A 16,825-nucleotide genomic window follows, 5' to 3' on the forward strand; every position below is an offset into this window, starting at 1 on the left:
ACTGTCCCTTCCACCCCAAAGAAGAAAATGAGATTAGCAAACATGAATGCAAGAGGCTGAGCCCAAACCCCTCAAAGGAAGCCAGGCTTTCGAGGAGTGTGAGGCCTGGGAATTCATTTGTTTCAAATAACCATCCACGAGATTCCAGGTTCCCTGCCCAGAGTCAGAATCGGTGTTGAAAACTGAGTTCGTTCTGGCTGGCAACAGATCATGCTCTCACACTGGGCAGCCCAGCTAGGCTCCACTCAGCTTGGCATGCTGGCCTGTGAATACTCCGGGGCTTGCTGTCCCTGAGAATCATAGTCCAGATCCAGACAGTTAGATACCACCAGTTAGTCCACGGTCACTGGACAGTCCTATGAGAGGGAGGAGAACACAGCGTGGCCTCAGGCAAGTCCCAACCTACTCTGAGCCTTTGGGTGCCTCCAGTCAAGCTGACAGTACCTTTCCAGTCATCCAGTCCACATAGATTTGGAACTGAGGCCAGGCCATCTCTTCTTCAGAGCCACAGAATACAGCATGGGACAGGGGGCTCGCACCAGCAGAGAACCCTGCTATTGGGAGAGGTGGCTTTGTGCCAGCTGTTTCTACTCCCTCTCCAAGCCTGGGTTTCCATGGCTGTCCAATGAGGATAATAATAGCCCGTCGCCACAGATAATCTATAAAACGTGCTAATCCTTGTGCCTGGCATGAAGTTGATTCTCAAATAGCATGAGTTGTTATTTCTGCTAGGCAAGCCTCTGGGAGTCTCCATTCAGTAGTTTAAGCTACACACACCCCTTGCTACTGTTTTGGGGAGAGTAGTGTCTTTTCAAGTAGTTCCTCCTCCTTGGCTCAGTTCTCTTGGGCAGGTGACCCACAGTTGGAGGGAAATGCACTGCTGGAGGTATCCCAAGCCCTTTCGATGAGTTAAAAAAAAAAAATCAGAGATGGCTCAGAGAGGCAAAATGACTTGTCCAAGGCCACACAGCTAGCAGGAAGCAGAGGCTGAACAAGGTCACTGATCTTGCTTTCTCACCCTGGGCAACTTCTTCACAGACAGTGCTAGACAGTTGTCTCTAAGTAACCACGTGGCCTGGCCTAAAGTCCCTTCCCTATGTGATCACCAGGGAAATGAACATGCCCAACCTTCCAGATGCTGGCGTCTCCTGAGCTGTCGGGAACTGGAATTGGACTTATCAGGTAGGACAGTAATGAGACCATTTCCATTTGCCAGAAAGTCAAGGCTGGACTCCGGTGGACCCTGATGAGGCTACAACTATGGAAGCCTAGAGGCACCCTCTTGACATTTCTTCTGGAGCTCTGGAGCATCTGGGCCAGAGTCTGACCTTGCTTGGCACATCTGTTCAGCATACCTCAGTGCAACTTGGGGTCTATAGCACAGCTAGGCATGGTCAGACTATGGCCTGGCTCTTGACACAGCAGTCCAGGCCCCTAGCTGAGGGATGGCTATCACCTCCAGCCCATCAGCCAGAGGTCTGGGCCATGGCCATCCAGCCCAGCAACAGGCATGCCCCTGGTGTACTCAGTGTTCACATTGTTGGCTAGGGTAATGGTGGGTGCATGGCCCCTCTGTTCCATCCAAGTGAGTCCCTGCTTTTGCACAGTGGAAAACGTGGCTGTTTCTTTCCAGGCCCATAGCCTGAGCGGGGGAGCCCAATGAATCATGAGCTGGGGTGGGATTTTTCCACTCCACACTGCAAACAAGGAGGCCTCTGAGAGGGCTTGAGTGGGGGAGGGGTGGGGACCGCAGGCCTGTCTCTGTCCAGGGAATGCAGGAGGCCTGGGCCAGGGTGCATGCACACGCACAGAGCCATGGAAACATGAAACAGCCCTAAGGACTTCCCCTGGTATCCTGACCTCCCAGAGCTAGTCCAAGGGGATCCTGCTCTTGAACAAGAACCTCCCCTTTGTGGCAGCTGCAATGAGGTCCTGCACAAAGAGTCAGATCTGCTAGCATCTCCCCGTGGTAATCAACAAACAGGAAGACATTCTACAGGCCTGGGTTCTGGGGGACCTGCATCCTTAGTGTGCTGCTCTGTTGCATGACCTGGTCCCTGGGCTTCTGTTCTGTGCCTGTCTCTTGATGAGACCATGGATGCTGGCAGAGCACCTATTGTCTTCACTGGGAAATAACTTCTTAATGGGAACCCAGTTGTGTGGTTCTGATTGAGTGATCATACCTCCCCATGTCTCCAGTCTCAGCGTGTCCAGCTGCAAAATGGGAGAGTAATCAGCCATTTTCTTGGATTATGTGTGCTCTCAGAGCAATCTCTTTTGGTCCCCAGATTACCCCTGCTCCTGAGAGCCAACTTCCAAAGCCTGCCTCCCTGGCTTCTTTGCTCTCCTCCTTCTGTTGGCCCAGGCATGTTGAAAGTCCAGCAAAGGGGCTGCCTGTAGGAAAAGGGCCCACTTCCCTTCCGTTCACTCACTACTGTGCCATGAGGGCCTGGCTCAGGGATTCAGTTCTGGCTAAATGCTGGTAACTTCTTTCCTACCCCTTCTACCTCGAGGCCATCTAGGTATGAAGGGTAATAGCCATAAATGGTAGCCTCTGCTGCCTTCTTGGACCTTCAAAAAGTTCCTCCTGAAATTATACAACCCTGGAGAATTAAGTCTTACTGCATCCCAGTTCACAGAAAGTAAGGCTCAGAGAGGTGGGATGACCTGCCAGAGGTCACACAGCACAAAGCATCTAGGAATTTTATCATCACTTGGACTAGGAATAAAAACACCCAGGTTTTTCAGACTACAAGGTGAGCATTCTTCTTAATGCCACACAATCTTGTACCTGCTTTGATAGGAGAGTTACGTTTGACCCCCAAGGTTTCTGGCCTGGCAACCAGGACAATCTGGTCTTTGCAAGGATCAAATTCATTCATATTTGTGTCAGAGATCTTCACTGAGCGCTGTGGATCATATCTTGGCCTGGTCTCCCCAAGGACACAGATGTGCAAACATGAGCTGAGACCAGCAGCCTCCTAGGCACATGGTTCCATGCCACTCCATGAACCATTACCTCAGCTTAGACAACTCTGCTCCAACTTCTATAGACAACATCTTAGCCTCACCTGAGAACCACAACACACGCCCATCATGGTTCCCTCCAGACCCTGCTCTCCAATGCCCATCCTAGAAGGGACTCCAGGCCGTGAGAGGAATGAGGGAATCCCCTAAAGTCTCCAAGGAGACAGTCCCTCATGCTTCTTTCCCATGACAGATCCCTGGGCATCCTCTGCACAACAGGTGGAGGCCACCACCCCGTGCTACAGAACCAGTTCAGAGGCAGTATGGAGCAGAAGCAGGGTTAAACACAGATCCATGCATCCCCAGACCGAGGAAGCATAGCCTCCCTCTGCTGGGCTCAGATCCTGTGGGTCAGGAGAAATGAGAGGGTAAGATGTGTGTCCATGTCCCCACTGCCTCCATTTCCATATCTAGGGAAAAGAAATGAGCATTACCTACCAGCTGCCACATGGTGGGCAAAGATTCTAGTAGCTTTTTGGTTCCTACTTGAGAATTCCAAGCTGGGGAGTGAGTCAGGGACAGGACAGGGTCAGGGACAGGAATGGCACCATGCAAATTGATGCCCCCCTTATCCCTAACCCTGCAGGAAGATGCTGGTGTCCTTGTTCAAGCCCTGTGCCTCACCTCCCTGTTTGCTCACCTGTGGCAGAGGATGGTCACACACTCTGTTTCATGGGGCCAAAAGGGATACACTGGGTACTAGATAGACACCCAGAAACCTGGCCTGTCATCTTGTGTCAAAGCACAAGACTCTGTAGACCTTCCTCTGAGGCCAAGGGCAGGGCCTGACTCATCCTGAGGCCTCTCTGCTTCAACCCTGAACCCAGAGCCTCTGCATAGACCCTGGGTAGGAAGAGGATAGAGTGTTCTGGTCTCAGACCCTAAAGTCCATAATACAGTCTCAACCCTGCCTCCTATATCCTGTGCAAACTTGGGCAAGTGCTGACCTTCTCTGTGCAGTCTCCTAACTCGTCACCTGCCCAAAGAGGGGGGTTCAACTAAAGAATCCCTGAGCATCCCTCAGCTGAGCATGGAGACTCCAAGGCCTCCCCTGATAATGAGAAAACTCAAGGATGAGATTGGCAGAATGTGAGCCGCAGCCCCAAACCCCAGGGAAAAGGGACATAGTTAATATATTCCATAGTCCCAAAATGCAATCTACTTGCTAAAAGCCCACACACTCAAACATGGCCCTGTCCTCTCCTGGCCTGGAGAGAGTGGTTAGCCTCCTTCATTCAGTTGTGATGCACCACACAGCCAGAGTCAAGAGGGCAGCTCACCTCCTCAACCCTGTGTTCCATGGGCCTAGAGTGCACAGTTCAGCACAGTCGAGCTGTCTGAGCCAAGGGCACCTCTGCCAGGGGCAGGCTGAGTGCAAAGGTTCCACATCTTGTCCTCTAGACCCTTTGATCCCCAACTCTAGACTGCCGGTTGAGAACAACTGGAAACTTGAGCTGAGTGCTGACCTAACTGCAGAGTAATGTACACTATTTCCATAAGCTTCAAAATATGGTTATAATGAGCAGACTCTGTCCCCTTGGAGACAGGCTGGGTAAATATTATTCCTAATGATTATTAAAACTCATTAAGTGTGTTTGCAAGACCCAGGAAGCCCCAGCATCTGCCACTGTCTCCACAATGCAGGGTACCTGACCCTCAAACCCAGAGCCCAGTGGGAGACCTGGCTTTGAGCAGGGGGTAACCATGGCACTGTGGCCATTGCAAAGGCCAGAGTAGGGGCCTGAGCCTTCTAGAACCCCCATCCTACTACTCCCTGCCTGGACTGACTGGGCTTCAGCCAGGGAAGGTCATTGGCCCTAGACACAGTGCCAGGTGACCCTCTACACATGGAATGCTTTTTCTTTGTCTCTTCCTTTTTCCGTGACCCACAAGGTCCATCCTCATCTTCAACTCCTCAACTAGGGGTGGACATTTAAGCATAAGTACCAGTCAGATAGGTGACATGAGTCAATGCCAAGGGGATGATCAGGTAGGAAGCTCCAAGGAGAAGAGAGATCATAGTGAGAAGAGTCTACCTGGGAGTCACCACACCTCCCATCCTCCAAGAGAACTGAGTGAACTAGACTTTCCTATAAACCATCCCACTTTTTCAATGTCAGTAACTGCTAGATTGCATAAAAAGAATGCTGCACGTGCCAAGCAAAATACATCCCAAGCTACTCATCTGTGACTTCTGTCTACAGCTCCTAGACAGACACACAGGCCAGCAGGGCCACATGGGGAGATGCTTGTCAGCTCATTGTGGTGACTTAGGTCCATCAGCTATGATGTTCCTGAAGTCCCAGATCCTTGCACTGGGTTAGCAGTGAATTACTTGGGACCTGAGCTAGCTAAACTCAGGAACTCCTACCAAATCTCCTCCAATGGATCACAACTCTGCCCTAGGACATGTGACCACTAAGACAGTAAGGCCAAGGAGTTGGGGACCAAATTGGCTCCCTGTCCCAGGTAGCTTCTTTCTCCCTCATCCTTACCAGGGTGTGTCTTCTTGAACCAAACTATCCCATAGCCACCCGCTTACACACCAAGTAGCATGCAGACCCTACCCAGGCTTACCGGCAAGCCACAGTCTCCCTTGGATCCTGGAGGTCCCATCAGCATTGGGAAAGGTGTGGGGCCTGGCAGGTGGAAGAAAGGGAAGCTGCTGCTCGTGGGCCGGGGGCTGGAGGACAGGAGGTGAGCTGGAGCAAGGACCAGGGGGGTGGACAGCTGGCTGGGCTTGGTTGTCAGGTCTCTTGATAGGGCATCCCTGGCTGTCTTCTCAGGCCTGAGAGGTATGGGCTTCCGGGGGCTGTTCTTAGGTCTGGTTTTCTTGGAGGCTTCCAGTCCTTTGAATTTCTTGCTCCCAGCAGGAGTTGAAGAGGAGTCATGAGTGGGAGGAGCCATTCTAGGATTTCCAAAGCCCAGTGGAGGGAGGGCTGTAGCCAGTGTCAGAGAGGCTCTTGTAGAGCCTAGGTAGGGAACAGGGGACTGGGACACAATAGTTTGCTGAAGACTTTTAGGGGCACTGGTGCGGACCTGCTTGCTGGCCCAACTGGTTATCTTGGACTTAGACTCTGCTACTGTGGGAATAGCAGACTTCTTCAATAAGCCAACAGTGGGGCGCAGGGGCTGGGGACTGGGTGCTAGAGGTCGGGGTGTCACAAAGGTCTTCTGGACAGGCCTGCCTGTGGGACTAGAGGCTTTGGAAGGTGCAAGGTGGGGAGTGCGTGTCACCGGCTTCTGGGCAGGCAGAACAACAGGCTTTGTGGGTAAAGGGGCGGCTGTTTTCTGGGTTGGATGGGGACCTTTCACAGGGGTAACTGAAAGGGAAGATGGGGGAGTTTTAGTGGGGGGACGTTTGGTGGGGCTAGTAACTGTGATCTGTAGTGGCTGGGCAGCAGCTGGATGAAAAATCCTGGTGGAACTAGCCAAAGAAGCTGAAGGAGAAGGAGAAGATGTTTTTCTGACTGACTGTTTGGCAGGTCCTGGTGGGGTCTGGGCAGAGCTGTGTTGGGGGACATCTGGGGGGACAATCCTCAGAGGCTTGGTGGGCATGGCAGGAGCCATAGTCACCATGGGTGCCCTGACTACAGGCCTGGCACTCAGGGTTGCTGGGGCTCTGGTCAGGTTCCCCAGGCCAAGGAAGGCTGGTTCAGGGTGCAGGGCAAAGGCTGGACCAGAGTTCCAGGGAAAGAGGGCTCCCACCTGGGGACCATATGTGTCCACCTGTCGGCACCGCTCTCTCAGGTAGGCACAGTAATTATGAGCGACCTGCGCTACGGGATGGATGCTGAACTGACAGAGTGCACCTTCGAACTGGACAGCACGAGGGTTCATCTTCCCCAAGAGAAAGGAGCCCTGAGGATCAAGCATGGAGTCCCTACGGGAAGGCAGTGGGATAGGTACCCTGTGCTGCCCACAAGCTGTCACCAATGTGACCGTGCGGCCACGCAGCTCTAGGGCCAGGTGATGCCAATGCCCATCATGCACATCCAGGTCAAAGGCCACAGATTGTCGAGGCCCCAAGTGAACAAGTGTCCTGCCGGGGAGGAACTGCAGGCCCAGCTGCAGCCTGTGCTTCCTGCTGCGGATGGCGAAGAGGAAGGCATGGTTCACACGGTGCGAACAGAGGCTTAACACCAGCGCCAGCTCCTGGCCCAGGGCGGTGGGAAGGATTGTGGCCGTGGGGGCCTGCAACCTGGCCCGCTGTGTGAAGATGAAGCCAGATGGGAAAGGAATAACACCGGGGGGTGCAGGGCTCCGGCCACCCCCGGCCTTCGTCCAGCTGAGGCCCAGCCGCTGGAGGACATCCACATCTGGGAGAGATAAGATAAGATGGTGAGAGCCTGCTCCAGCTCTGGCCACATGCAGCCACCTGGGAATCTACTCATTTCCCTGCACAGAGCCCTACCTCAGGCTGAGGTGTCACACGGCAACCATCTGTGCCACACTGCAACCTTGCATCTCAGGGTTGGGCTGCATGCTCCTGCCTACCCTCCTGGGTCCATCCTGGATCCACACCCAGCTCTACTACTTCTTAACCCTGTGGACCTAGAGCCTCAGTCTTCCTATCTGTCAGATGGAGTCATACCATAGGACCCATTGCAAAAGGATGTTGAGATGACTAAATGGGCAAATGCCTCCATGGTAAAAGGACTAACAATAAGTACTTTCAAATGACAATTGCTGTCACCAAAAACAATGATGTCCACCAAACACCCAAGAGCCAGAGATGACCTTTTCCTCTCCTTCCAGGAACCAATCTCCTTAGCAATATCTCACTGGAACTCAGTCAGGAAGTCCAGGGAGCCTGTCTAGTTTCACCACCTCATCAGAGGCACACCTTCCCACCCAAGGTCTCTGGCTGGAGCAGGCTCAGAAGCTAGCCTCTGCTCTCAGAGAGAGCTATAACTACACTGAGCCTTCTTCCCAAGAAGCTTTGAAGGGCACAGAGGAAGTAACCCACGTACCCGTGCAATCTCCATTCTCCAGCCAAGCATACAGACATCTGACCGTGGTCTAGCCAGTTCCCATCCTTAGTAATTACGTTGTCATGGCTTCCCAGAGCAAAGGGATGGTTTTGGCAAGAACAAATGCAAATCTGCTCTCCATGCACATGAACCTGCTTCTCTCAAGCATCTTAAAGGCAGAAATGCAATGATCCACACTGTATGCATGCATTAGCTCTAACAATCTTCTGGGTTTTGCTTTTAAGACAAGTTCTCACCATGTGGCCCAGTCTTCATGGAAAGAAAGGCATCCTGACCCACTTTTGACCATCTTCGACTATCAGAACTGTCAGCATCTACAAAACTGACTGCAGACCTCAACCTCTGCGGGGAGCCATCTAGTGCCTCTAGAACTTCCAGATATCTCTAAAACTTCCGTCTGGGCTGAAGCCTTGAGACTCTAATATGAAGAGCTGAATGTTCTCATTGCCCCAGAGCACAGATCCCAGGCTACGCTGGAACCTGAATTCAATACATGACATCTAACTGGTCCTCAGCTGACAACCATGAACAGACAGATGGATGGGTGGATGGATAGAAAAATGGGTGGAAAGACAGATGCACAGAGATGGGTGGGTAGATGAATGGGTGGAGAGAAAAACAGATACATAGGAAAACAGATATACAGAGTTAGATGGACAAAAGGACAGGACAATGAGGAGCACCTAGACACTCATCCTGACTCAGGCCCTGCCGGAGTCTCTTCCTGATCCTCAGCCGTTCAGACAGCGCAACAGGCTCTAAGTGTTCTATGGACTCTGCACCCCAGGGTGCTATATCCATAGCATAACAATGGCCTAGATGAAAGCTCTTTCCTGTAGAGAATCCAAGGGTCTTCTATGTCACCCATAGTCTCTCCTTCCTATCCTTTCTCACACAAGCCAGTCCCCAGCTCTAAGCTGAAAGACTACTTATAACTTTTTTTTTAAGCAGATCTTACTTGTTTTAGTCACTGAGATAGCCTTATCATGAAATACTATTCACTATAAGCAACTTCAAGAGGGAGGAGCCACTTAGCTGGGGAAGTAAGCCACCTGCACACCCTACAGTGTTAGTGTATCCCTCAGGCCTGCTCTTGGCACACCCCTACATCTTTCTCTATATGCCAGACCTCTAGCCAGGTGGCCAAGCCTAGAAGAGACACAGCTGGCCAGGATAGGCATCATATTGGCCTGCTCCCTTTTCATCCTCAGATGGCTTTCGAACCTGATGAACAGCCAGCTTCTGCGGGGACTCTGAAGCTGCTAAAGCACAAACTGTGAGTCCTGAAGTTTCTGACTACTGTACTGTAGCAGGGGGTGCTTCCTAGACCTTTCAGATGTGCAAAATCAGGGCTGACAAGAACAAAATTGAATATGCTTACCATGTGCATACATCCATGTCTCAAACCATATTGGAGGAGGGAATTTGACTAGTGCACTACATACATGAATTGCATCTAAAAATACCTCTCTCCTCTTCCCTCCCTCCCTCCCCACCTCTGTTTTTCAAGATAGGGTTTCTCTGTGTATCTTTTGAGCCTGTCCAGGAATTTGCTCTGTAAACCAGGCTGGACTCGAATTCACAGAGATCTACCCGCCTCTGCCTCCTGAGTGCTGGGATTAAAGGTGTACACTACCACCGCCTGGCTAACTTCTTGTTTTTTTGAGACAAGGTCTCACTATGTGGCTCAGACAAGCCTGGAACTTGGAAACTTCCTGTCTCTTCCTCAAGTGCCAGGATGGCATGGCAGATGTGTGCCAGCAGATGAGGCTTACAATATGGTAACTTACCCAGGATGCTGTGCAGCTCACAGCTAGAGCTGGAACCTAGGGACCCAAGTTCAGAGTCTCTGTTCTCAGCCACCACCCCACACTGCTCTAAAGCTACTCAGATGGGTCAGGAGGCAAAGCAGAGCCCCATCCTGAATCCCACCGGGAGGAAGAGATAGGGGACAAGGAACGAACTGAGGGCCTGCGCCAGGGCACACAGGCAGGCCAGCTGGCTCCAGCAAGATGCCTTTATTACATAAACCTGGCTCAGTACAACTCCGGTCGCTCCCACCCCCTGCCTGACTCAGGACTCTGGACAGCTGTTCCACAAGCTCGGAAAATATGACACATGAACAAATGTTGCTGGGCAGCAAAGTCCCTTCCAGGCATGGCCCTTTTACCTCCCAGGGGTACAATTCCTACCCAGAGGCCAGGTCAGGCTATGGGGACTCTCATGGTGCCTGCTGCCTGCCCCAGAATGTGGCAGGCATGGAGGTGGGAAGGAGAGTTAATTTAAGAGGCATTATGTCCACTTGGCACAGATATAGGAAAGGTCTGAGTTTCCATGGGCAGTGGAGTGGCTAGCCCATAGATGCCTGGACAGCTCTCCAGGGACAAGAAAAGCCAAGGGTGTAGGGATGCCAGGAGTGGGCAAAGACACTACAGCCTCCATGTTGCCTTAAGATACCCAGCAGACTGAAGCAAAAGAGGCACTCAGATAGGACTCATGGAAACAGGATAGTCCTATAAGCAACTCTTCCAACCCCTCACAGACCCCAGGGAATTGGGCCCATGGGTGGCTCCATTCTCTGGATGGGAAAACTGAGCCTCTACATTCCAGCTAGCGGTGTGGATATCTGCTACCCTAGTTCTCGAGTTCTCTTCCGCCCTTCTTTGTCTCCCACTGGACAAAGAAAAGAGAGAATTACCTTCAGGAGCTCCTTGGGTGGAGGCCAGATGACAGGCAAATGAGACCAAGATCCAGGCGAAGAGAAACCCCCTAGAGACAGGCAGACACAAATGCACAGGGCATCAGCTTCCACCCTCACACCCAGATCCGGGAAGGATGGCCTAGCCCAGTTCTCTTCCATCCTGGTCTCATACTGGAAGCCAGAGGCAAGGCACAGCCTTCATGGACCAATCAGACTGGCTTTTACCCCCAGGATGTTCTTAGGCCCCAACCCAGCACTCCAGCAAGCTACCAACACAACTTTTCTCTTCACAGCTAGATGTTGGGAGGTCTAAAGTCCAGCCCTTAAGTCTCTTTATCTGCATTCAGCCTTGCAAGTTCAAGACAAGCTTCCCAAGCCCCAGGCTATGGATAGCAGAGCCACCGGGTGAAAGGCAGATGGAAAACAGGCTGAACTGCTGGGAAGACCAGTGTCCTCAAGGTGCCAGGGGAGGAGAAGATCCCTTCTCAAGACAGCAGCTAACCCCACTTGTGCTGATAGAGGGAAATGGGGATTGGGGGAGAGGACAGAGGCGAGCCAGATGCCCCTAGGAACAAACCTGTGACTGTGACTTCCAGGCTGTGTGACTCCAGATGAGTCACTCAGCCTTTCTGAGCTCCTCTAGTCTGCAGTGTGGACTGACACACCCTCTTTTGCAGGCCAGATGTGGGGATTAAAATCGGCTCATGCATCAAAGAGCTGACCTGGCCCAGCCAGGGAAGCCCACTTCTGCATCCAGGAATGGTTAAAGCTGTACTCAGTGGCTACTGCCATGATAGGCAGAGCCAAGGATCATATTTCACCTTCCTGTGGGAGCAGCCACTAGGACACCCAAGCCACTCAAGGCATCTGATACCCAGGAGGGCAGAGGGGAGGCTGGGGCACGTGGCCAGAGATGGCTGAGATGGCAGCTGGTAGCTGAGCTAGGTGACTGATGAGTGGTAAGGGCTCTGGCTGGGGCAGACTGGCCAGGTTTCTCTTCCAAGAGTAAAATCAGGCTGGTGTGTTCCTGGGGAACAGGGCAATATAGGAAACCCAAGGTTGCTGTCTGCAACTCTTGGTTCATTCCCTGCCAAATATCCCTACTTTCAAATCTAGTAGGATCTTTAACCAATTGCAAGCACAACTTCGGCACTGTGCAACATACCACCCAAGCTTATCCACCCACACAGTTCAGAGGACACTGGATGAATACTGATCATGCCAGTGACTGGTTTAGAAATGCATATGTGACTCAAATACAGCCAATGAGATGTAGGTTGATGCCTGTCAGCCACCCTGGGAAAATATGTGGGCAGAATAGGAAGATTTTTCTGCTGGCTTTTGAATGAAGACATGCTGTTCAGAGATGCTTCAGGTGTATGAGAGGCAAGAAGTTCCATGAACACAAGCAGATGGCAGAAAGGGAACAATCATGGTGTTAATGTCACCACCCCTACACCGATTTTCCTTGAGGTTCTTCAAAGGGGAATGACCACTGACCCCTTGTTAAAATCAGGTTGGATTAAGTCTTCAGTTACTTGCAGCCTAAGACCGACTGGTTGAAAGGGCCCTGGGATGCAGACATAGGCTCTTGACACTTTCTCCAGTAGACCTATGCATGGGTGACAGTAAAGGTACTACATATGTCTGCATGGTGAATGAGGACCACATGGTATAGCAGGACTCTGGACTTGAAAGTAACTTCCCAAAGCTTCCCTCCCCAGTCCCCCTTGCCCTTTCCAGTCTGCTGTCATTGCTAGGATCTCTCCTCTGTCCTGGGATCAAACATTTTGTGTCTCAATCACTGGGGGTGACTACTAGCAGCCACCGTGCCCAGCCAGACTGGGTTTGCCTTCTGTAAAAGATAGGGAATCCTCCTGGCATGGCTGGCTTTCAAAAGCCACAGGCAGCCTCAGTGGCCCTGAGAACTGGGAACAGGCTACTTAGTTTTATTTGACAGAGAAGCCTGCACCCCAGCTGGGGTGGGTGCTTCCCTTCCAAGGCACCTTGTGCATATCCCATAATATATCACCATTCAGGGAAACATTCTAGGAAGACAGTGGCCAGGCAGCATGGGGAAGGGCCAACCCAACCCTAAGCTTAGATGGCTTCCCCAGCGTGCCTGTACCCCCAAAGCTCCCAGAAGTCCTGCAGACAAGAAACCGAGTCCCTACTCCTTGAGTCTGTCAATGTTGTATCCCGTGCACCTGTCTTGGATGTTTTCCAGATGACAGAAGGACACACAGGTGAATGAGAGAAGGCACAAGAGCCATGTGTGTCCTCCTAGATCATTTCTGGCTCTAGGGCACCCTAGAGGGTAGATGAGAGAACACTACAATAAGTTCTCAACAGTCAGAAGGATGACACAGGAGATGGCATCGAGGCTTCTTGTGCTATTCAGCTGCCTAAGGCCAAGTGGCAGAAGACTGTCACAAACACAGCTGGCCTTCTGGGATTGGACTTTTGTGCATGTTGGAGGCTTAAACTTCCCAGTCTTCATCACACCTCAGTGAGAGAAGGGTCTTGAAGATCCCTAGAGACCAGATTCTATCCCTAACCATCTTTTGAAGAGATGGGCAACAAGAGCCCAGAGAGAGGGGACTTGCCCAAAGCCACACAGCCAGTCATCTCTCCCACTATGTTTTATTTGTTTTCCCTAGAGGAGAAAGTGGAATCTTTTAGAGACTACTTACTGCTACTTACTGGGGACCAGAGTTCCAGCTTTCTCAGCAGGAATAGAGATGCAGCCGGGAGCCCCGGAGCCATCTATGTGAGTAAGCTCCAGCCTGGAAAGTTGGCTGCGGAAGGGAGGAGGCTCGGCAGTGTGACTACTGTTCCAGTGCTGTTTAGGCTACTGTTAATAACGCTGGTGGCTGCACTGGCTCATGGCTTTGTTCTCTCTGACTTCTGTTTTCATTACAGCTTCATAGACCTTGGTTCGGACATGGAGGGGCTCTGTGGTACAAGGATGATCAATTCATGAGGACCATTCCCAGAGAGGGCAGCAGGCATCCCAGACGCCAGCCGCAAAGGACAGAACTTCGGAGACACAGCCTGAACATGCAACCCTCCAGGGAGTAGCCCGGGTTTCTTGTCCCCTGCAAGAGGCCAGCCACTAGCTCACCACATATGGCTGGCTATTCCTGTTCAAAGACTTGGCCAGAAGCTGCCTTCTGATGGTTTTCCTTTCATACCTGTTTCCTGGAAACACTGAAGATTCAGAAATCCATCCCAGCTTCAACATTCAGAGATCTCCAAGACCCTCAAGCCCAGAGGGCATAGGAACCCCGGAGACAGGTAGCCTAGTGGATGCTGTATCCAGCTGTGCTACCATGGGCTGAGTGGTGCCAGGGATGGCTGGGAACGACATGAGTCTGTCCCTGTCCCACCTGCCTCTGTGGCCTCAGCAGACCCTATGTACCCAAGACAGCCACACCCAAAGTCCTTCTCCACACCTTCCACCTCCTCCATGGGAACACACACACACACACACACAAACACACACAGGTCATCTGTCTGGACAGGATACAGCCCAGAACTTTCACATTGACTCACACACCCATTCACAAAGCAATGAGTACAGATACAAATAACATCTGTGATTTACTCAACACTTAATATATGCTAGGCTATGTTCAGAGCCCTTTCCAAGCATGCTTCCTTAACTCACAAAATCTTGCCATCTGGAAGGGCTGATGCTCTCCTTGTGGATGTGAAAATGAGAAGCATAGAGATGGGGGACTTTGGCTACGCACACAGCACTTGAACTCAAACTGCCTGTTGCTAGGTTCCTATGCTCTGCCCCAAAGCCTGCTTTCCACTGAAGTGAGCCCAGGACTGTTTCCTTGCCATTCACAACTGCCAGTGAACTGGATCCTCTGTATACCAGACCAGGCCAGGCCATGGGGACATCTAGAAGGTCCCTGGGCACTGAGATCAGCAGAAGAAACTGCCAAAAAGGTATCATGGGAGTGTGTTGGGATGCAAGTAGAGACAAGAAGGCATTGGGGATAGGAGCCGTCAATGAAATTCCCAGAGGCTGGTGTCTACCGAAGAGCAGTAGGGTGTATGGATGACCATTAGGAAGGACTTCTCAATGCAGAAGCAAGGAAGGGCAAGAAGGAGACACTGGGGTGCAAAGCTGGAAGACCTGTTGAAGCCAAGGAGGGTAGGAGCATGAGGATGTATGGACAGGAAGTCAGGGAGGCGCTAGGACTGTTTGCCTGCCTTAGGCTTCGGCCTCATTGCGGGGTGCTCCATGGCACCACCACACTGCCCAACCACTGGCATCTGCCCTGGCACAGGGTCTCCCGGAGAAAATGAGTCACCAGTGTGCTCACTGGTGCCCTGTATATACGAATGTGTGTGGTGGTGGTGGTGGAATCTCAAATAGCCAGCTTTTTCCAAGACATGGAAAAGAAGGGGGGCCTCATCACCCTGGCTCCAGCTCAGAGGGGTGTTTCTTGAGCGGTGGGTGGTGCTACAACCCCAGCCAGGCTCTCCCCTGGAGCCCTAGAGTCCCTTAGGATGGAAGGACAAGCCCTGTGCCTAAGCTGTAGTCCACAGGGCCCCTCTGGAGCGCGTTCTCCCACACACACACACACATGCAGTGACTAGATCCCTCACTCTCTCTTACAACTTCTGCACAAGCTGGGAATCCCAGCCGCGGGGTGCCAGCTGTGTGCGGCCCCGCCCTGGAGATTCCCGGCCCCTCTCTGGCCACGGTTCCCCGATCTGTACAAGGAGGTTGGACTTGGTGATCTCCCAGGGCCTTTCCGCTCCCACAAACTGGCTCTCACTCCTCACTTACTCGGGAGGACAGGAACTGCAGGCTTCCCGGGAGAAGCTGGGAAAGTCTGAGGCATTCAGACCCAGGCAGAAACATTCGCAGGCAGAGAGGTTAGGAAAGCAGGGACGTGCAGAACCACAGATACTGAGCCAGGAGCAAACGCCAGGACGTGGAGACCTACAAACTTGACTCACAAGATAGTGGAATCGGAGGCGTGCAAGCTTGAGACCTGCAGACACCGGGACTCCCTCGTCTTGCCCCTACCCCTGTCCCGGCCCGCCACTCTGAGTGCCTCCACTCGTCCCCTCTTTGGATTGCCGGTCTGGCTCTGCACGGACCCTCTTCTGCTGTCCCTTGCCCCAATGGCACCATGCAGCTCGGCCTGGGGGCGCAGCCCCTGTTAACCCTTGGCGTCTCGCCTAGCGGGGGCGCAGGAAGCTACAGGAAGCTGACGTTCCTCTGTGAGCCTCTGGCGTGGCGGGGAACCCCAGCCTCTCGTGCACATCTGAGGCTCAGGAAGCTGGATCAGGGGCAACTCTGGGATCGTACTCACCCCCCGTGTCCTGCCGCCGCTGTGCCTCGGGCCCCCTGCGCCGATCCCGTGCCCATGGCAGGCCCCTACTTCATACTCCCGAACCCGGGGGGCAAGTGTGGGCGCGCCCCATGGGGCCGCCAGCCCCCCGCCGCGCCGCGCCCGCGCCAGGCCGGCTCAGAGCGCGCTGCCCGCGCACCCCCAGCGCAGCCCTGCGCCCAGGGGCGCCGGAGCAGGCGAGCAGCACGGCCCCAGCCCCGCGGGCGCCCGCTCCGGGCCCATGGTCCCAGGAGTCCCGGAGCCGCGCTCGCCCCTGCCTCTCTCTTTTTCTGCTTCCACCGAAAAGGAAGAAGCAAGAAAAGGCAGAGAGAGAGAGATGATCAAACTTTTGGAGGTGGGCCGCTAGCGGTCCCTGGAGGCAGAGCAAGGCCGGGCGAGCAAGCGCGGAGGGCGGTGGAAGCTGCCTCCCCGCCGGACTGGGGGAGGAGAGGAAAAGGAAGGATTTGGGGGAAATGAAGGCGATTTAAAGTCTCGGCCCGCCGCAGCTCTCCACCTTCTTCTCCTCCCCGCGCCGGGCCGCCCTCTGCTGCCACCTGCTGCCCTCTGCCGGACTCAGCGAGGGATGCAGCCTCGGGGGCCTCGCGCTACCATCCATCCACACTCCCCTCTTTCTTAGTGAATATCTCTAAACAGTTGCATGGAAAGGGGGCTGCTCCGGGTTGCTCAAAGATCCATCACGACTGAGGTTAGGAACTTATGATTTATGACACGGAGAGTCCTCA

The 16,825-nt window shown here is 53.0% G+C and overlaps 1 protein-coding gene across 12 annotated transcripts in view; it reads right to left on the reverse strand.

Moving 5' to 3' along the window:
* Col27a1 (collagen type XXVII alpha 1 chain) overlaps positions 1 to 16,613 on the reverse strand; it is a 121,410-nt gene extending 104,797 nt beyond the window's left edge. For 6 of the 12 annotated variants that reach the window (XM_035439851.1, XM_035439850.1, XM_035439852.1 and 3 more), the window contains exons 1-3: positions 16,065 to 16,612; positions 10,720 to 10,790; positions 5,605 to 7,346 (exon numbers count right to left, since the gene is read on the reverse strand). In XM_035439851.1, coding sequence (XP_035295742.1) covers positions 5,605 to 7,346; positions 10,720 to 10,790; positions 16,065 to 16,120 — 1,869 coding nt within the window. In that variant the 5' untranslated portion in view covers positions 16,121 to 16,612. Of the gene's footprint in view, positions 1 to 5,604; positions 7,347 to 10,719; positions 10,791 to 16,064 lie in introns of all 12 variants that reach the window. The other 6 variants (XR_004768242.1, XR_004768241.1, XM_027400297.2 and 3 more) reach the window with 2 other exon arrangements.
* Between the last annotated feature and the right edge of the window lie 212 nt (positions 16,614 to 16,825).

This window comes from Cricetulus griseus, chromosome 2 (genome assembly GCF_003668045.3).
Source record: "Cricetulus griseus strain 17A/GY chromosome 2, alternate assembly CriGri-PICRH-1.0, whole genome shotgun sequence".
In the NCBI taxonomy this organism is placed as follows: Eukaryota; Metazoa; Chordata; class Mammalia; order Rodentia; family Cricetidae; genus Cricetulus; species Cricetulus griseus.